At 43.2% G+C, this 17,715-nt stretch overlaps 1 protein-coding gene across 5 annotated transcripts in view; it reads right to left on the reverse strand.

The window, feature by feature from the left end:
• DNAH9 (dynein axonemal heavy chain 9) overlaps positions 1–17,715 on the reverse strand; it is a 220,452-nt gene that overhangs the window by 153,640 nt on the left and 49,097 nt on the right. For all 5 annotated transcript variants that reach the window (XR_008328846.1, XR_008328847.1, XM_053376206.1 and 2 more), the window contains 10 exons: positions 17,353–17,509; positions 15,974–16,078; positions 12,513–12,670; positions 11,277–11,415; positions 10,457–10,744; positions 9,724–9,934; positions 7,374–7,501; positions 6,628–6,736; positions 5,919–6,066; positions 2,245–2,419 (listed from right to left, as the gene is read on the reverse strand). Coding sequence is in view for 3 of the 5 variants with exons in the window: in XM_053376206.1 (XP_053232181.1) it covers positions 2,245–2,419; positions 5,919–6,066; positions 6,628–6,736; positions 7,374–7,501; positions 9,724–9,934; positions 10,457–10,744; positions 11,277–11,415; positions 12,513–12,670; positions 15,974–16,078; positions 17,353–17,509 (1,618 nt within the window). In the remaining 2 variants the exon portion in view is untranslated. The remainder of the gene's footprint in view (positions 1–2,244; positions 2,420–5,918; positions 6,067–6,627; positions 6,737–7,373; positions 7,502–9,723; positions 9,935–10,456; positions 10,745–11,276; positions 11,416–12,512; positions 12,671–15,973; positions 16,079–17,352; positions 17,510–17,715) is intronic.

The raw sequence follows: 17,715 nt of genomic DNA on the forward strand, positions 1-17,715 counted from the left end.
ATAGACAGTCCCCACGCCGGCCGCTTCCAGCTCCTGACCGTTGGCCTGTGTCACAGTGAAGCTTTGCTTCTTAAACGTTGAAAAGAGCCCTCTGTGTGGGGACATATGAACCGTGCATCCAGTGTCAATTATAAACGAGTTCCCAACATCTGGCGTGGTTCCTTTCGCCATCAAAGCCTTTCCAGGTCTCACCGAAGTCTTGGTATGACCTTTGCCTGACGCCTCAGGCTTTGCTGAGCGGCCCTTCGCTCCTTTTGGCTGACGTGGCTTCTTACAGTTCCGCTGAAGATGCCCAGCCTGTCCACAATTGTAACATCGGACAGCGTTCAAAGCTAGAGCTTTCTCTCCAGTAGCTTCATCTGCGGGGGAATTAGAGCTCCGTTCCTCCCTCCCCCTGTCCTTTACTTCCAGTGCAGCAAGTCTGTCCTGTTCATTCAGAACTACGGCACACACCCTCTCCGCGGTCAAATCTTGAGCCGGGAGGGAACCAAGCTGACTGGCAACCGTTTTGTAAGTCCGATTTAAGCTGTTGATCATCATGAAGCAAAACACTTCCTCCTGCAGACGGAAATTGCGTTCCACCATCTGCTGGCGCAGATATTTCATCTCTGTCAGGTGCGCTTGAACATCTCCATCAGGCGCAAGCCTCAGATTGGTCAGCTTCTCAAAATACAGCAACGCTGAAGAACCAGCATCCCTCTGATGTGTTCTTCGTAGCATTTCCCAAATTTCCCGTGCATATTCCAAACCCTGAATATGCACCAATTGGTCATCTGACACACACAGAATTATAGCCGTTCTGGCTTTCAGATTCTGTGACTCCCAACCTCGGGTTGGTGCTGCTGGGATGGGGTTCTCAATCACGTCAAAGACCCTCTGATTCTGCAGCAGGGCCTTCATCTTTATAGACCAAGATGAATAATTGTCATTAGTGAGAGGAGGGGGATAGGGCAAACCTCCCGCCTTCTTGGAATCCATGCTGAATCCAAGGGTCAGTTTTCTCAAGCCAGCTTTCTCTTTCACGCCAGTATGCTCCAAAAAGTCTCTGTTTACTGCTTCACTGGCAGGCAAACCTTTGGGCTGTTTTTTTTTTTTTTTCCCCAAAACCCTTGCACAGCTGCGCAGATACACTTTCGATTTCCCAGGCTCTTTTTAGGCCACTCAGTAACTTAAACAAGTGCTGGCAGACGTTGCCTAGCAACCTGCTCAGGACGGAATTCCTTATCTAACCACAGGAATTCCTGGTATGCAAGCCTGCTCTTTCAGAGCTTGTTTTTCAAACGCAGCTATTGTGAACCAGAAATTAAGCCTTTCTGCGTTCATTCTCTCTAGCCCGAAATGCAGCATACCTTTGAGGCTCCGTTGCCTTGGAATACACTCCTCTCGGTGTCCAGCTGTCTGTTCAGCATCTCCGGCTGCAGGCAGACGCTTTTCTTTATCTCCTTAGGTGCAGAGGATGGCAACGATTCATCGACCTCTCACCTCTCATGCAGATTCCCATAGATCAGATAACCATCGGTATGCTACCAGATGTCGGAATTCAAGCGAGCAGAGCCTCCAGCTTAGCTCTTAGTCCAGAGGAATTTGGCCACCCTCCAGGTGCCCGGCTTGAATCCTTATGACCTCCTGTCTGCGTCTCCCGGCAAGATCAAGGGAGGTCTCCAATCGGCGATTCTCCTCAACGTGAAGGAGAACACACCACTCCTCCCACTCCTCTCCCAGGGAGGGGGAAAGAGACAGACAGAAATATATTTACATGTCTTTATTCCTGTCGTTCACCAGTACAGAGAAAACATGTCTGCACACTCTGCTTCCCAACTGCAGAGAGAGAATAAACTCCACCCATGTACTTCCAGTACAGGGTCATGTGTCACTCTGAGCTAACATCCGGCGCTCAGAGCAGTGAATAGAACGTCCCTGGTTCCCACGGTACAATCCAATAACACCCACATCCTGTTTACCATTCCAGCCACCTGGTGCTTGCTTCTGCATTGCTCCTTTTTCGTAACAGTTGCTGCCACTGGGTGGAGGCTCCTCAACTCCATCTCATCTCACCTCCCAGTAGGGGTCACCATTCACCTCTGGGGTTCCTCCAACAAGCAACTGATCACCAGTCACCACATCTGATCATATCCTCTGGCCCATCCATTTTGCGGGTGAGGCTCAGGTTTGCAGTCAGTTGCTAGTTGTAAATGTGAAAATGTATTAAATCAGTATTGCTGTGAGGAGGCCATATCTTCTTACCTGGTCTTGGAACATAGACCCACCGAAGGCCCAGACAGCAGCAAATACAAAATACAGTTCGTAGAGCTCTTTGGGGCAATCCGGAGGAGTGTTTTCCTTGGTGAGGAGGCATTCAAGGAGGTAACACAACATCTGAACCATGCTCTGCTCAGGAACTGGAATAATCTTCTTAAATCTACAATGGGAGAATTGAAAACTTATGAAGTTTAATTGGATTTAGCATGACTGCCATTTAACAATATGAGGAGATAGGCGTATAAATCCTCTTTCCGAACATTAACATTTTAAAACTTTCATTGTGTATATCTTTCTTATCCACTGCTACAGAGAGCTATAAAATACCATCAGCACGCAGCCAAGTAATAACTGTAATCATAAAGTTTGAGCCACTCTAAAACTTTGATCCTCTTGAAAGAAGTGAAATGGAAGCCTTGCTAAGGGCACTGATTTGCCACAAATGCAATGAGTTCAGAAGTGGTCAAATAACAGCGTAATAAAATAATCCCTTTCATCTCATATTTTACATGGGTTTAGGCTACATTTACAGATGTGTGAAGCCGGAAGAGACCTGCAGTTTGCTAAAAAGTAATTATAGTTATTGGAACGGCCGGCTGTACAAAATATACTTGTATTTGGAACCATCGGCTGCTCACCCTGAAATCTCCATGTGAAGCATACACAAGGCATCAAGCGGCCCTTTCCCCCTCTGCCTACACTATTTGTGGCTATAATACAGCCTTACTGACTGTAGCAGTTAGAAAACGTAGTGATAAGAACTGCAAAAAAAAATAAAAATCCACACTTCTTTTCAGTCTGAACTTTAGTGCACTTCTAGCCTTTGGTTTTATTGCAGGCATAGGCAAACTCAGCCCTTCAGATGTTTTGGGACTACAACTCCCATCATCACTGACCACTGGTCCTGTTAGCTAGGGATGATGGGAGTTGTAGTCCCAAAACATCTAGAGGGCCAAGTTTGCCTATGCCTGTATTATGGCCTGGGCAAGTGACTGTGTGTGTGTGTGTGTGTGAGAGAGAGAGAGAGAGAGAGAGAGAGAGAGAGATGGTCCCTGTTTTACCTAATTGGAAAAGCAAGTTGTTATTCATCTAAGAGTGCGGTGGAGGAGCCTTTCTGCCATCTGATATTCTTCTGCATAGATAGGCCCTCCATTTGCAGCCAGGTGATGGCATATATGAAGAATGGACAACCCTTCGGTTTGTTGAGAGCCGCATGCCTTCAGGTTCAAGCTGTCAGCGTACATTTATAAGCAATAAGTGGGGCAGCCATCCAAATGTGGACAGGGCTAGGATCAAAAGTGGATAGGTCCACCCCTTTTCTCTCGCATGCCCCCTTCTTGCCACTAGCATCAAATTAAACCAAGAGTCACACACACACCGTCCTCAGCATACAGGAACCTTCACATGCACTAGACAAGCCACTTTTTTGGTATTACTATGCCAACTGAATCCCACCTTGATCTGTTCTGCAGATTGTATACACATTTGGTGGGAATGTTAAAGAAATTAATTTGGCCCAAGGCCTTGAATCCAATGTCCTACTCAAGAGTAGACTCACTTAAATTAAAAGACTTGACTAACTGGGGTCCATTCATTTCAATGGGTCTACTATGAACAGGACAACCTGCTGTAATTAAAGCAATAGAAGAAATCAAGTTATGCAAACTTGATTAATAGATCCAGCCATCCCATCATTAGGAAGGCTTGGTGACTAAATTTAAGAAAAAAAACATGTAGGCAGTATGTAAGTTTCTGCTTGAAAATTAGAGACAAAGTTTATCAGAAACAGCTTTTTTCAGTAGAGGATTGAAGGAGCATATGATAGTATAGGATATTATAAGAAAATATGGGAAGGATATGCAACAAAAATAGATTCATTAGGTTCTTGGTACTGGAACCAGGGAACAAATTATCAAAGTTCCTGTTGAAAAGAGGTCTTGGAAATAATTTAAAGGATTAACATGAGAATAAGACAAACCTTACTGCAATAGCATAATCATTAAAATAGTTAAAAGATAATTGAAGATTTATTTTATCTTTTTTGCTAATGCCTCTGCAGATACTAATTAAAAAGTGGATTCTGTGCACAGTGGTGCATGCAAGCACTCATCTCCTCCCTCCTCCTTTTTTATATAATTTATTTATAATTTTCATTTACCGTATTTTTTGCTCTATAAGACTCACTTTTTCCCTCCTAAAAAGTAAGGGGAAATGTGTATGCGTCTTATGGAGCAAATGCAGGCTGCGCAGCTATCCCAGAAGCCAGAACAGCAAGAGGGATTGCTCCTTTCACTGCGCAGCGATCCCTCTTGCTGTTCTGGCTTCTGAGATTCAAAATATTTTTTTTTCTTGTTTTCCTCCTCCAAAAACTAGGTGCGTCTTATGGTCTGGTGCGTCTTATAGAGCGAAAAATACGGTATATACATTTCAATAGTTTAACCATAGTTCTAACATTTCGAACCTCAACTTTCTTCCTCCTCTTTCTGCGGTTCCTTAAAATTATTTTATCATTTCCTGCATATTCTAAATTAACTTATTCTTTAATTCATCTATTTTGATTATATATTCTTTTGAAACTGCAGGTTATTACAGTAATCCTGCCAATGTCTTTATCTGTTTACAATTTGTTTGTAGATATTCAATAAACCATTTCCATTCTTTTATATAAAAAAGTTTGTTATCTTGATTTCTTATTCTTCCAGTAAGTTTCGCTATTTCTGCATAATCCATAAGTTTTTGTATATATTCATCTCTCGTTGGGACTTCTTCTTCTTTCCATTTTTGGGCAAGTAACATTCTTGGAGCTATAGTTGCATACATAAATAAATTTATATATTGTTTGGGTAGTTCTACACCTATAATTGCTAAGATAAAAGCTTCTGCTTGTTGTTTTTTACAAATGTTATCCTGTTCCTTATCCTCCCCAATGCTTATTTATGAGGGAGCCAAGGACTTTTTTTTTACTCTCTTTCTTGGTATGGAAAGCCTAATTTTGACAGCTCTTGCTGCCTCCTCCTTTGGAGAAGGCAATTGGTGGCTTCTTAAAAGGGAAACATGGATAAATGTGAAATGGGGAAGTACATGAATGGATGAAGCCCTGCCCACCACTGGAATACAGCCCCTGATACGGTCACTCATGAGGGAATTCAGCCCTCAGGATGAAAAGGTTTCCTCAGACTTCTTGTATAGTATACTTGTGCTTTAAGATTTTTTTCTGTTACAGTCAAACCTCGGTTGTCGAACGTAATCCGTTCCGGAAGACCGTTCGACTTCCAAAACGTTCGACAACCAAGGCACGGCTTCTGATTGGTTGCAAGAGCTAGGTGTCACTGTAGTGCCTCTACGCAGGAAACAACCTTAGGGACACACCTAATGGCAAATTATTATTTACTTATGACACTTGTACTCTGCTCTTCCTCCACAAAAGCCTTAGAGCAGCTTATATGATACTAAGAGACATCCTTTGAAGGCAGCCATTCTTCATTCATCTTCTGTGACCGGAAGAAGCTCTCAAGTCCCATAGGTACGATGCTGAACTTCTTTTAATACAAAACAAGAAACCAGTTGGGGAAGCTAACATGTAGTACTTAGGACAAATGGTCATAAATGCACATAGGGTAAGCAAACCTGTGTGAATTGTTCAGTGTGCTCGACCGTACCTGGTTCTAAGAGTGTCCAGACAAATTGGCAGATACTTGTCAAACAAAATGGTCAGGTTAGCTCGCTCTGACTGGATTTCTCGTCTGTCAATCCAGCTACTCACGGGAGGATTCCAGCCCAGATCAGCTGGATTGATGTAAAGGATCCCTGGGAATGTGAAATATCAGAAGTCAGCAAGAGAGTTACCCAGTTTTTCCACATCTAAGTTATAGGTACAGTGGTACCTCGGGTTACATACACTTCAGGTTACATACGCTTCAGGTTACAGACTCTGCTAACCCAGAAATACTGCTTCAGGTTAAGAACTTTGCTTCAGGATGAGAACAGAAATCGTGCTCCGGCAGCGCGGCAGCAGCAGGAGGCCCCATTAGCTAAAGTGGTGCTTCAGATTAAGAACAGTTTCAGGTTAAGTACGGACCTCCGGAACGAATTAAGTACTTAACCCGAGGTACCACTGTAGTTGAAAGATAATAATCTGGTATGATTATGCAGCGACAGCAGCAACTGGGTCCTTGGACAAGGTGTCTGCCATCACTAGCATGGCAGCCATGCTAGCTGGGGCTGATGAGGATTGCAGTCCAAAACATCTGGAAGCAGCTGGTTGGCTACCCTGACTCCCTTCAAAGATTCTTAGGCCAAGCTAACCCCCATTCCCTTTCTACCATGCCAAAATGAAATACCACCCTCTTCCTCTCCCTTGCCACCTACCTGCTCTAGAGACAGTGGCAGGAGTGGCAGTCCGCAGGTGACTGATTTCAAACAGCAGCCTCATGGTGGGATTGAGAGGAATCCTTTCGTTGCTTGCTAGTGTCAGCACCTGCAAAAGGATAGATCCAGTCAGGCTGAGAACACAAAGAGCACTATGATCTGCAGAGACTTCTCAGAAGCATACTGATTGTATGCAACCCAGGACAGGACATTCCCTGAAACACCAAAACTCTTTATATGGAGTTGCAAAGGTTTCCTCTGGTTTTCTCCCAACTGCTCATTTATTTAAAGCATGAGAATAATGCCACTTACATAAAACCCTGTTGATACTATGTCAAAAAACAATAGAGGGCTTGCTTGTTGCTTCTGCTCCTACCAACGTCCTAGGAAGAAAGTGTGCATTCTGCATTAACGACCCTTTCAGTTTCTGGAAACAATCTTTTGATAACTCACAAAAGGCACAGGGCACCTACCAAGTCTCTACCCTGGACAATCTTCCCAAATTGCATTCAACTAGGTGCAGGAACCATATGTGGGGACTGCAGAAATACCAAGCGGTAACGTTTTCTGGTATAGTTTTGTTTGTTTTTTTGTTCCTGAAATTGCAGGGTTCCCACCCTCAGATTCTTGAAACAAAAAGAGTTGTGAAAGTTTGGTCCTATGGTTTACACCCGTGTGCCTTTTGGCAAAGGACAGATTATTCTATGTACTCAAGAACAGTTGTTGCCCTCAAACTTGTGTCTTACCTTATTATCATCCATGACAGTATTAAGAGACTCAATCCACATTGGATCAATATCACCATCCAGCACAATCCATTTGGGGCCGTCATGTGTAATATTAGCTAGGTCTCGCATAATTGATGAGAACAATCCTAAAGAGATCACAGGCAGTGAGTGGGATTCTCAGAGGACTCTGCACACTCCCTTTAATAACGTACGAGTGTTTTTGTCGCTGTCGTTAATTCAGCTTGCATACGAACAAGCAAAGCGAAATCTAGATGCAGTTAGTTAAATTTGATAATTACGAAAACAACAGGGTATGAATAGAATCTCCTTCAGGAGATAATGCATAAGCGTGATCAAATAATCTCATTGAAAATAATCCCAGGCCACTTAATACTGCTGAGAATGGTTAAGGACAGGGAAGAAGAAGCAACAGCAACAACAAAAAATCTCGGCAGCCCACTCAGAACAAAAAGGGGAAGATCATCTGTGATTATGAAAAGCATTTGACTATGACTTTGCTGTTCTCCCTCTCAAGATGACACCCTCTTCAAAGAAAGAACATAACCACAGCAAAAGTTTCAGAAGTTTAGATGACAGTACACAGTGGGCTGCCTTTTCCTATTTGTCCAATATAATTTCCCTGAAATTTCCCTTGTAAATGCAGGTACAAACCAAAGGGAGCTAAGATGTGTCCATACAGATGTGGCTGAACTACGCCCACCAGTCCCAGCCAGTATGGCAAGTGATCAAAGATGATGGGATTTGTAGTTCAACAACATCTGGATCAAAGATTATGGGATTTGTAATACCTCTGTTTTAAACAGTTAGGTACTAACAAAAAGTTACAAATTTAGCATGTACTCGGTTCTGCCCTACACTCTACTCTCATAGTACAATGTAAAAGCAAGCATACAATGCAATGTTAAACATATTTCCATGTCTACGGGTCCACATATTAAGTAGCTCAGCACCATAGCAAATTTCTTATTTCAGAGTATCTTGCAAATATTTTTTCCAAGATAACCCAACTGCCTTTTATGAGTATGAGGAACTATTATGTACATGATGTTAGATTCCTCAATATTTTCATTGCTAATCACAGAAGTGAATGCAATACAATAGTATATATATTCTCATAATCCACAGTTGAAAATCTGAGCCACACCCCAGCTCTCAGTCAGTCATGCTCCTGAGCTGCTTTTCACTCACACTTGTTAAAATTATAAGACACATCAGGGATGCCAGCTGGCAAACCCAAGAAGATAACAAAGCTTTGGCCTATACTAGTGAGTCTGTCACTGAGAACAATGGCATGGTTATATAGTGCTGAAAAGATATAACATCCAGTATCTCTTGATATAAGGGGGTGGAGGGGAGGGATAGACAGAGGAGATACTTCAGTGAAGATTAGAATTGCAGAAACTCCAGAAGGTCTTGATGCACCATAGATGGTCCTGGAGTTGGACAATCCCACAAAGTAAATAGGGTGTTAGAACCAGGGCAAAGATATTACGCAAGGTTCATTCCATCCTGCTTACACACACACAGTGGGTAAGAACAGTGAAATGGGGCAGGGGAAGCCCCAAACCTCTATATAGGAAGCCTGGGAGGGAACTGGCACGTCAGCAAGTCAAAGTTCACATGTCTCAAAGAGACAAGGAAGCTCTGGAAAGGCCATTTCCATTTAGATATTGTGGGGTGGCTAAGGAACTCCATAACTGAACAGAAGCACAGAAGCAAGACCAACTTCCATGAAAGAGGACTGGGAAACATACCCTGGTAAGGTCTCAGGCTGCTGTGTTCTCTCTCTCTCTCCCTGCCACCTCAAATTAGATTTTTAAAAAAACATGCCTTGCCTTCTTTCCACGCCACAAAGGCCGCCTTCTTGCAATAGTTACACTTTAGGGGACCCAGGCACTGAAAGTGTGGCACCATACAATGCATTCCAAAGATTACATATCCAAAGATATTTTTCTTGCAAAAAAGTTGAGTAATATGCAAGGGGGGTGCTTATGAAATACAAGGAAATTAAGAAAACAAAAGTGCCTCTGGAGAAGTCTGCAAGAAAGTTCAGATGAGAAAAGTACGCAAGAACAATAGCAGCCGTACTGCACAGCACACCAGAGAGAAACACGAGTTATTACTTTTCATGAAAGCCTCATTTATGAAAACAGAAAGCGCTAGAGACATGCGAGAGAAAACGCTGGAAAAGTTCTAACGTGATGAGAAAAATCTCATACCTGCAATGAACTCTCAGAGCACACATTCTGGATTAATTTTTTGGATTTTATTTTTATTTTTAATTTATTGCAAGTGGCAAGAAAAATGTCTCTCTTCCTAGGTTTTGAAGATGTGAGAAGCCCCTTACCATCCTTCCACTCTCTTGTAGCAGGATTAATGATGCCAAAGAGTTCATCATTGGTAACCGCCTTCGGATTGAGGTCCATCCAAACAGGCCGCCGCTTCATGATGTGATAGGTCTTGTTGAGAGATTTCAGCACCTGTGACTTGCCTGTACCTGCATTTCCCACCACAAAGACAGAGTGCCGAACTGCCAGGAGTTCTTCCAGCTGCACCACCTACACACAAAAAAGCCAACAAGATAAAACCACCATGTTGTGGACAAAAGTACCCACGTCCCACTTTACTAACCATGCCAGGCTGCTCTCATAATGTAAATTCAGAACAATGTATATGCTTCTCAAAGACTGCAAAGGCAGTCATATCAGAAGAAAAAGGAAGGTCCCTTGCAATGTGATGCGTGAATGGCCACAAACCAAGAACAGGAAACAGGCAACAAATGATAAAACAGGTGTGGGAAACCTGAGGTCCTCCAGATGATGCTGAACTACAGCTCCCATCAGCCCCAGCAAGCATAGCCATTTGGGGGAGGCGAAAAGTGAAAAACCTGAACATGCAACAAAAATGCACCAGGGATGCCTTCATGCACACACACCCTTAGCTAAGTTCCTTTTTATGGTAGATAGAGAAGACTGTTTCACAGAAGCACAGAATTGCAGATTTGGAACAAAGTTAAGTAAAGAAGATCCCAGAGGACTCCTGCAGCCTAAAGCTTGGGTAGATGAAAGCCACGACCTTACTTTGAGCACAAAGTTGTCCTCTGGTTGCAGCTTGAGTTCCAGCACAGCTTGCTTCACGAAAGATTCGAAACTGAGATCTCGCTTTCTTGGAACATCCAAAGCAGGAAAGAGGTCCCCAATCAGACCCATAAATACTGGCATGTCATCTGTCACAATCTTAGGGATGTTGAAGTCCCGAAGAGAGCGCATCAGCACCTGGTCTTCAGGGCGGTCTGGGTCTCCTCTCTTGAGAGATCCAGCAACAACCAGGACTGACTTAATTGCACGTAAGCCCCAGTCATAGTGATCCTAATGAGAGAGAGGAGGGGACGATGCATTTTTTACTTGGCCTACACATCAAACACTGGAAGTGTACCTGCAGATATTAGCATGTTATCAAAGGAACACAAATTAACTTTCCTCTAACTCTGATCCTCAGCTTCGTGCTGGAATGACTTGAAAGTACAGCCTCCCTAGGCAATAAGCAGTCAATACAGAAACAGTCAGGTGGAAGAAGTGAAGTGAGGAGGTGGAATCCCAAGGGGCCTGACCCAGAAATCCTGTGAACCAGTGAGGTGCGTAGAAGATCCCAGGTCTAGGAACACCAGGACTCACACTAGCCCACCACCACACATCCCATGCATTTGGCATGGGAATGTAATCCCAGGCAGAAGCAAAATAATAATAGAGAGCAGCAGTTCACAAATGTATATTTGATTGTGAAAGGGGAAGAAAGATGTAGATGTTCATGAGATGCATCATGGAGATGTTTACAAAAGTAGAACATGGCAATGCCGTGTGATATCGGATGATAAAAAACAGCTAATGAAATGCAACTTACCTGCTTTGACAGCAGTTCTTTGCATAACTGGTAAAGGGTGATGAACTTCCTAGCTAACAGCCGGGCCTCTATGAATCCTTCTGCCACCAGCATAATTTCACAGATCAGCTCGAAGTCTGGCACAACCATTGCACAGGGCCTAGGAGAGAGACTCAGTGTATGTAACCAAGCCACGCAGGAAGGTGTCTTATACAAGGTCAGGCCATTTGTCCATCTAGCACAAGACTGTCCTAATCCAGACATTGGGTGGGGGGTGCTTTCTTTTTACCCCAAGGGCCTCAGGCAAAGCAACAGATGAAGAGTTCTGCTTTTGTGTAAGAGGCCTGCATTTCAGCCATACAAAAGTCACACGCATAGAATCGTAGAATTATGGAGCTGGAAGGAACCCGGAGGATCGCCGAGTCCAACCCCCTGCAATGAAGGAATATACAGGTGTCTCATACTGGGGCCGAACCTGCAACCTTGGGCATTGTCAGCCCCACACTCTAACCAACTGAGCTATCCACACACACACACCTTACCCTCCATCACAATCTAGGGGCACATTATTTAGTTACTTATTCATTATACTTATCATCATCTAGTCAGTCAGCCAGCCAGCCAAAGAGCTGGTTGTGGGATTTTCTGCCTTAGGGACCAAAGTAACTCTGCTGGCCATAGATAAAGTGCACCTTGACCTTGGGAGGGGGAATTTGCTGCTCCACCTAAGGCAGCAAAATGTTGTGGGCTGTCTAGGCATGGAACTGAGTATCCTGAACAGGAGCACTCACTGAACCATTTTGTCCCAGGCCCCACTTATAGTGATCACATTCAAGATACTATGACTTCCTATCTCCACCAGCTCCATAAGCACAACTTCAGAGATACTATGCGACTCACACAGGTGTTTCCTGGAATTTACATAGAGAAGCAAGAGCCTTATGTGCTTGCATAGTCAGGACCTGGATGAAAGGCTCTGAATGACCTTGGTGTGTCTGGTTCATTTGCCCTTGCCAAAGTAGAATAAAATACACATGGCAAAGGGAGATATCATGATGAATAGTGTTGGGTATGGAGCAGGGCGTCCCAGGTACAATTTCCAGTGCAATGACAAGCTGCCAGATTGTATACTGAAAACCTCAGTTCCATAAAATGGGAACAACAGCTACTCACCACAAAACACTCTTGCAGGAAAGAATGAGGCAAACGTTTTAACATACTAAAAGGAAGCTAAAAGGAACGTGATCCATATCTTACCTGAAAAGAGCTTTCAAATTCTCAGGCAGCTCCGTACGGCCGGCATAGCCAGGATTCATGGTGATGAAAATGCCAACAGAGGGAACTAGTTTAATGTCTTCGCCGAGGAAATTAAAATTCTGCTTTTTGTCCCTTATGGCATCCTGTATGCTTTTCACCTGAAAATGGAAGAAGATGGGGCTTTTCACTCTCCAGCTCCACGGATTTTTTTATAAAGCGTGCTTAATAAAACGTATGCTAAAAAAGCTATGTGGTATTATGGTACATATTAGAATCGAGCACTTATCTACACTGCAGTATATCTAAGCAAGAAGACGTTTCCTGTGGGTTGAGAGGGCTGCATATCTTTTTTAAGTGATTGCTGTTAAAACTGCTGCCACATTATGAGCAAACTGTATCTTTATGAAGAAGAAGAAGAGTTTGGATTTGATATCCCGCTTTATCACTACCCGAAGGAGTCTCAAAGCAGCTAACATTCTCCTTTCCCTTCCTCCCCCACAACACTCTGTGAGGTGAGTGGGGCTGAGAGACTTCAGAGAAGTGTGACTGGGCCAAGGTCACCCAGCAGCTGCATGTGGAGGAGCGGAGACGCGAACCTGGTTCCCCAGATTACAAATCTACCGCTCTTAACCACTACACCACACTGGCTCTCACTGAGAGAGAGAGCCACTGTACTCCATTTCCCCCCCCCCCAAAAAAAAGAAGGGGTAGCGGAAAGGCTGCTCCATGGCTCTGTGAGTGTAAATTTTATCCCCTATGAAAGATGACCCCTTCTGCACCAAACCATTAGGGCTCCTCCAGTCCTGTTTCAGACAGTGGCTAACTAACTGCATCCGGGAAGCCCAGAAGCTGGGCACAAGAGAGGCAGCCCTCCCCAATTTTTTGTCCCCAGCACCTGGTACCCAGAGGCACATTGCCTCTGAAGATTTTCCACTTGATTCCAAGGTTAATGAGCAATTGATGACCTATCCTTCATGAATTCATCTAATTCTCTTTTAAAGCCATCTCAGTCAGTGGCCATCTCCACCTCTTGCTTCAGTGAAGTCCATAAATGAATTATGCTTTTAGGTGAAGAAATACTTTCTTTTGCTGTCCTGAAACTACAGCCAACTTCATCAGGTGGCCCCCCAGTTGTTGTGTTGTAATGGGTGAGAGGGGGGGTGAATAATTTCTCTCCGCCCACTTTTTTTCCACGCCACATGTAAGGTTACATGAACATCAAATTTAGGCCAGAAAGACCCCTGCCTATTATTGACAGAAACTGACTGTTAATGTGAGCAGTTCTCATGCAATCCAGGAACAAAATTTAGGATGGGTCATGGAAGCAGGAATGAGGAAGCCTGTGACATATCACCACCTTGCAAACCAGGATTATTCTAAACCAGCCAAGGCAGGAGCAGCTGTATAGATTCATTGATACTGAGATAAAAGAAATGAAAACCCTTCACGCCATGGAAAAATGTCTATAGCATACATTTATCCCCCTGTGTGATGGCTCTGCATAGCCAACATCATAGGAATATATTCAAGGCTAAGAGCTAATTAAAACAGAACACCCACTGCTTTGGGCCAACAATGCAATATCTATACATGATAAGCTATCCAAGGTAGAATTTTAATTGACCTGGAAGTTAAGTGAGATTTTGCGAGTGGCTGCCTTGAATGTTTAATAGCAAGACTAGCACATCTCCTACAACATACATGACTTGCTAACTTTATGGCCTGCTTTGTTCTGCTGTGCGGCTTGCACCTCTGAAGCACAGATTCATCATCTTGGCTATTATTCTTTGGAGAGCTTAATGTCAAGAATGTTTTTCCTGTTGTGCTGCTTTCTGAGAGGAAAAACAGATCATCAACGCCATGTTTACTGGCTCAAGATAATCTCTGTATTAACAAGCTGTCTTCAAACACAACCAGCACTTGACAAGACACTCAACACTTGACAAGATAAGCATCTGATTAGGGCTTTCCCCACCATCACATTAACGTTCCAAATTGTATTTAAAACTATGATGATAACTTTACAGTGGCACTGCTTATTTTATTTCAGTAGTCTAACTAATGGAGAAAAAACATGTAACGTTGAATCGACTAGGGCCTTCTTGTCTGACGATACCGTTTCTCCTTTAATCAGATAATACCCTTTTCTATCTTTTCCTGGGCAGTGCACATTAACAAGCTCAACAGTGTCTAATGATCACTACATGGGCTTTTTACACACACAGAACTTAAAATGCACAGGCCTCATATTTTCACAGCGCACTTCTGTACACAGCACTTTGCAACTGTACATACCTTTGCCAAATAACACTACCTAAACCAGAAAGGAGGAGAGGCATATAGTTATGCTACAACTGCCATAGAAGCATTATGTTCTCTATTTCTACTGAGTATCCCTACAGCAAGATCAAATGCCCCTCAGCTACTGTTCCTGTCCGTACCCTACAGCTTCCACGTTCTTAGTCCATTTATGGCACCAGTTCTGCACCTGGAACCAGGCAAAGCTGATATACAGAATTCCCACCTCACCCAACAGCTGTCAAGCACTGGAACTCAACAGAAATAAAGAATGAACTGTGCTTATAATGGGACCGAATTGCATTTCCAAATAATACAACCATAATACCTTAAAAGCAATATTAAAACCAGTAAACCAAGCCTCCCCCCACTTCTTCTGGATCCAGGTAACCATATCTTGAAGAAATTTGTTAAGTGGCAACCAGGCATAGGGCTTTTTCTGAGGTGGTGCCCCATTCATGGAATACCCTCCCAAGAAAGATTAACTTGGCATTAACTCTTATGTTTTAGATGCCAGTTTCAGACCACATTGTCCTCTCCAGCCTTTGATGGTTACTTGCTTTTCTGCTCTTGTCATTGTTGTCCTTTTCCATAGGTCTGTGTTTATATTTTATTGTTCATCGTTAGCTCTCTTGAAGACTGATCAGTGGAAAGGTGGAAATAGAATAAATAACATAAAAACAGTGACCATTTCTGGGCATCACACTAAAATATGGTTTAGCAAGACATAAAGGAGCCTTGCCTCCTTCTAGGCTTGCACACTCTCTCTCCTTTCCATGCAGCCAGGAGGAGGAATAGCTTGAAAGCCCTTCCTTCCACTTTTCTTTACCCACAGCATGACACATTATTTGGACTGCAACTGTGGTTAAGACTTACTATGGTCAGTTTTAACAAGCCTGCTTCAGAAACCGTAGTTTGCAGTAGGCTTATTTTAAATGAACCATAGTTAACGTTGCCCACAGTTTGTCAGTCTGGACACAGCAATAAACCATGATTAACTGAAAGCAGAAACAGAAGGCCATGCAAGGGGGAAGAGAGGAGAGCCCAGGAGGAGGTTAGGCTCATTCATGTCTCACCAAACCATAGTTTTGTGTGACATCCAAATGCAGCCAAGCTCTCAAGGTACATCCCTGCCTTACACTTCTTTCCTTCTTATTACTTACCTGTACAGCCACCACTGACAAGACTTCAACAGAAATTCTGTTAAACTCATCAAAACAGCCCCAAGCACCAGTCTGGGAAAGGCCTTTGTAAATGTTCCCACAGGACTGCAACAAAAAGGGGGAAAGGACAGCAAAATTACCCACCTATTTTGTTTCGGCGAAATGTGTATACAACCTATTTCCAGTCTCATGAGCAATTTGTTCTGTAGGCACTTTCTAAAGAGCAAAGGAACGGAAGGAGGAAGCTAATAACAGCAATGATGAACTTGGATGGGTTTCTCAATTGTACAGTTTTATTACCTATATGCAAACCACCCATTTAAAGATGATTGGTACTGGCTGACAGCACTCCGAGCTCAAATAGATGAAGGAATAATTCTAGGGTTGCTTACTTAGATCAATGAGAAGCAACGAAGAGCCATTTAGACAAGGGGTGGGAAACCTGCGATCCTCCAGAGATGGTTGGACTACAACTCCCATAAGTCCCAGCAAGCACTGTCAGTAGTCAGGAATAATGGAAGTTGTGGACTACAGTAGCTGCAGAGGCAGAGGCAAGGGGGAAGAGATGTTCTTCACCCCTGCTCTAGTTTAATGAAATGTTTCTTCAGCTTTGATTTCAAAACAGGATGGCGCACACCTATGAAATTGTGACTGTGTGAGGCTGTTGTCTCAGCACCTGACTTGAAAGTGAAACAGCCCCACCTACTTTTTGCTGTGCTGCTGCAAACACACAATGCTGGCTGCATTGAAGGTAGGTGCACTCAGGTCTAGCATTGTCTGTTGGCCATGATATAGCAATAGTAGTTAAGGCAGTTTCATTTCCAGGTCAGATGAAGAGGCAATCCCCTCAGAATGCCACAACTCTGCTGATGGACCCTGAAAGTGTTTCAAATATTTTGGGAACTTTGTTCTTTAAAGCAAAGAACTGGATACAGCCCCACAGCTGATTTTCCCACAAGAGGGAAAATAGTAAGCTTTTGGGAAAATGGAACAGAAGTGAACAAGGAGAATAAATCTGCCCTGGGGAGAACTGCAAAGCTTGAGTGTGATCATGCTTCACCACAGCACTACTCTGTTTTTATGCAAATCCCATTCAAATCAATGCAGATTGTGCAGGAAAAACTTCCCAGTGGGACTGCACCCCAAAGAAAGTGGAATGAAAAGTATGTCAGAACTAACTATAAATGCAGTTTCTCCAAATAAACAAAAATGTGTAGCAGTAATTATATGTATTTAGCTTTCTGCAGAGTTTTGGATTTCTAGTCCTCACCATACCTTTTAAGAGAAACTTCCCTAATGAACCAGCATTTAGCTGAGTTTTCTCTCTACATAGAATCATACTAGTATGCTATTATTCTTGACTGTTCCTTAAAAGTTACCTTGTAGTCCATTTGCTCTGAACAGTTGAAAACATACACCATGATGCCAAGCGCTCGCCCAAGATCCTTGGTAGTCTCTGTCTTCCCAGTGCCAGCTGGCCCTGCAGGAGCCCCACTCATGGTTAGGTGCAAGGACTGGGTGAGGGTGATGTAGCATCTTCAAACAGGAAGGAAAATATCATCATCATCATCATCATCATCCTGCCTTCTTCCCATATTGGAACTCAAGGCAACTTACACAAATTAAAACAAGACAGAAAAAACACACAAAAAGCCTAAAAACATATAAAAGATAATCATTTTTAAAAACAATTAAACTGTAATAGAAATCAAAACAATAGGAAAACAAATATATTGAAATGT

The sequence above is a fragment of the Podarcis raffonei genome, chromosome 2 (assembly GCF_027172205.1).
Source record: "Podarcis raffonei isolate rPodRaf1 chromosome 2, rPodRaf1.pri, whole genome shotgun sequence".
Classification (NCBI taxonomy): Eukaryota; Metazoa; Chordata; class Lepidosauria; order Squamata; family Lacertidae; genus Podarcis; species Podarcis raffonei.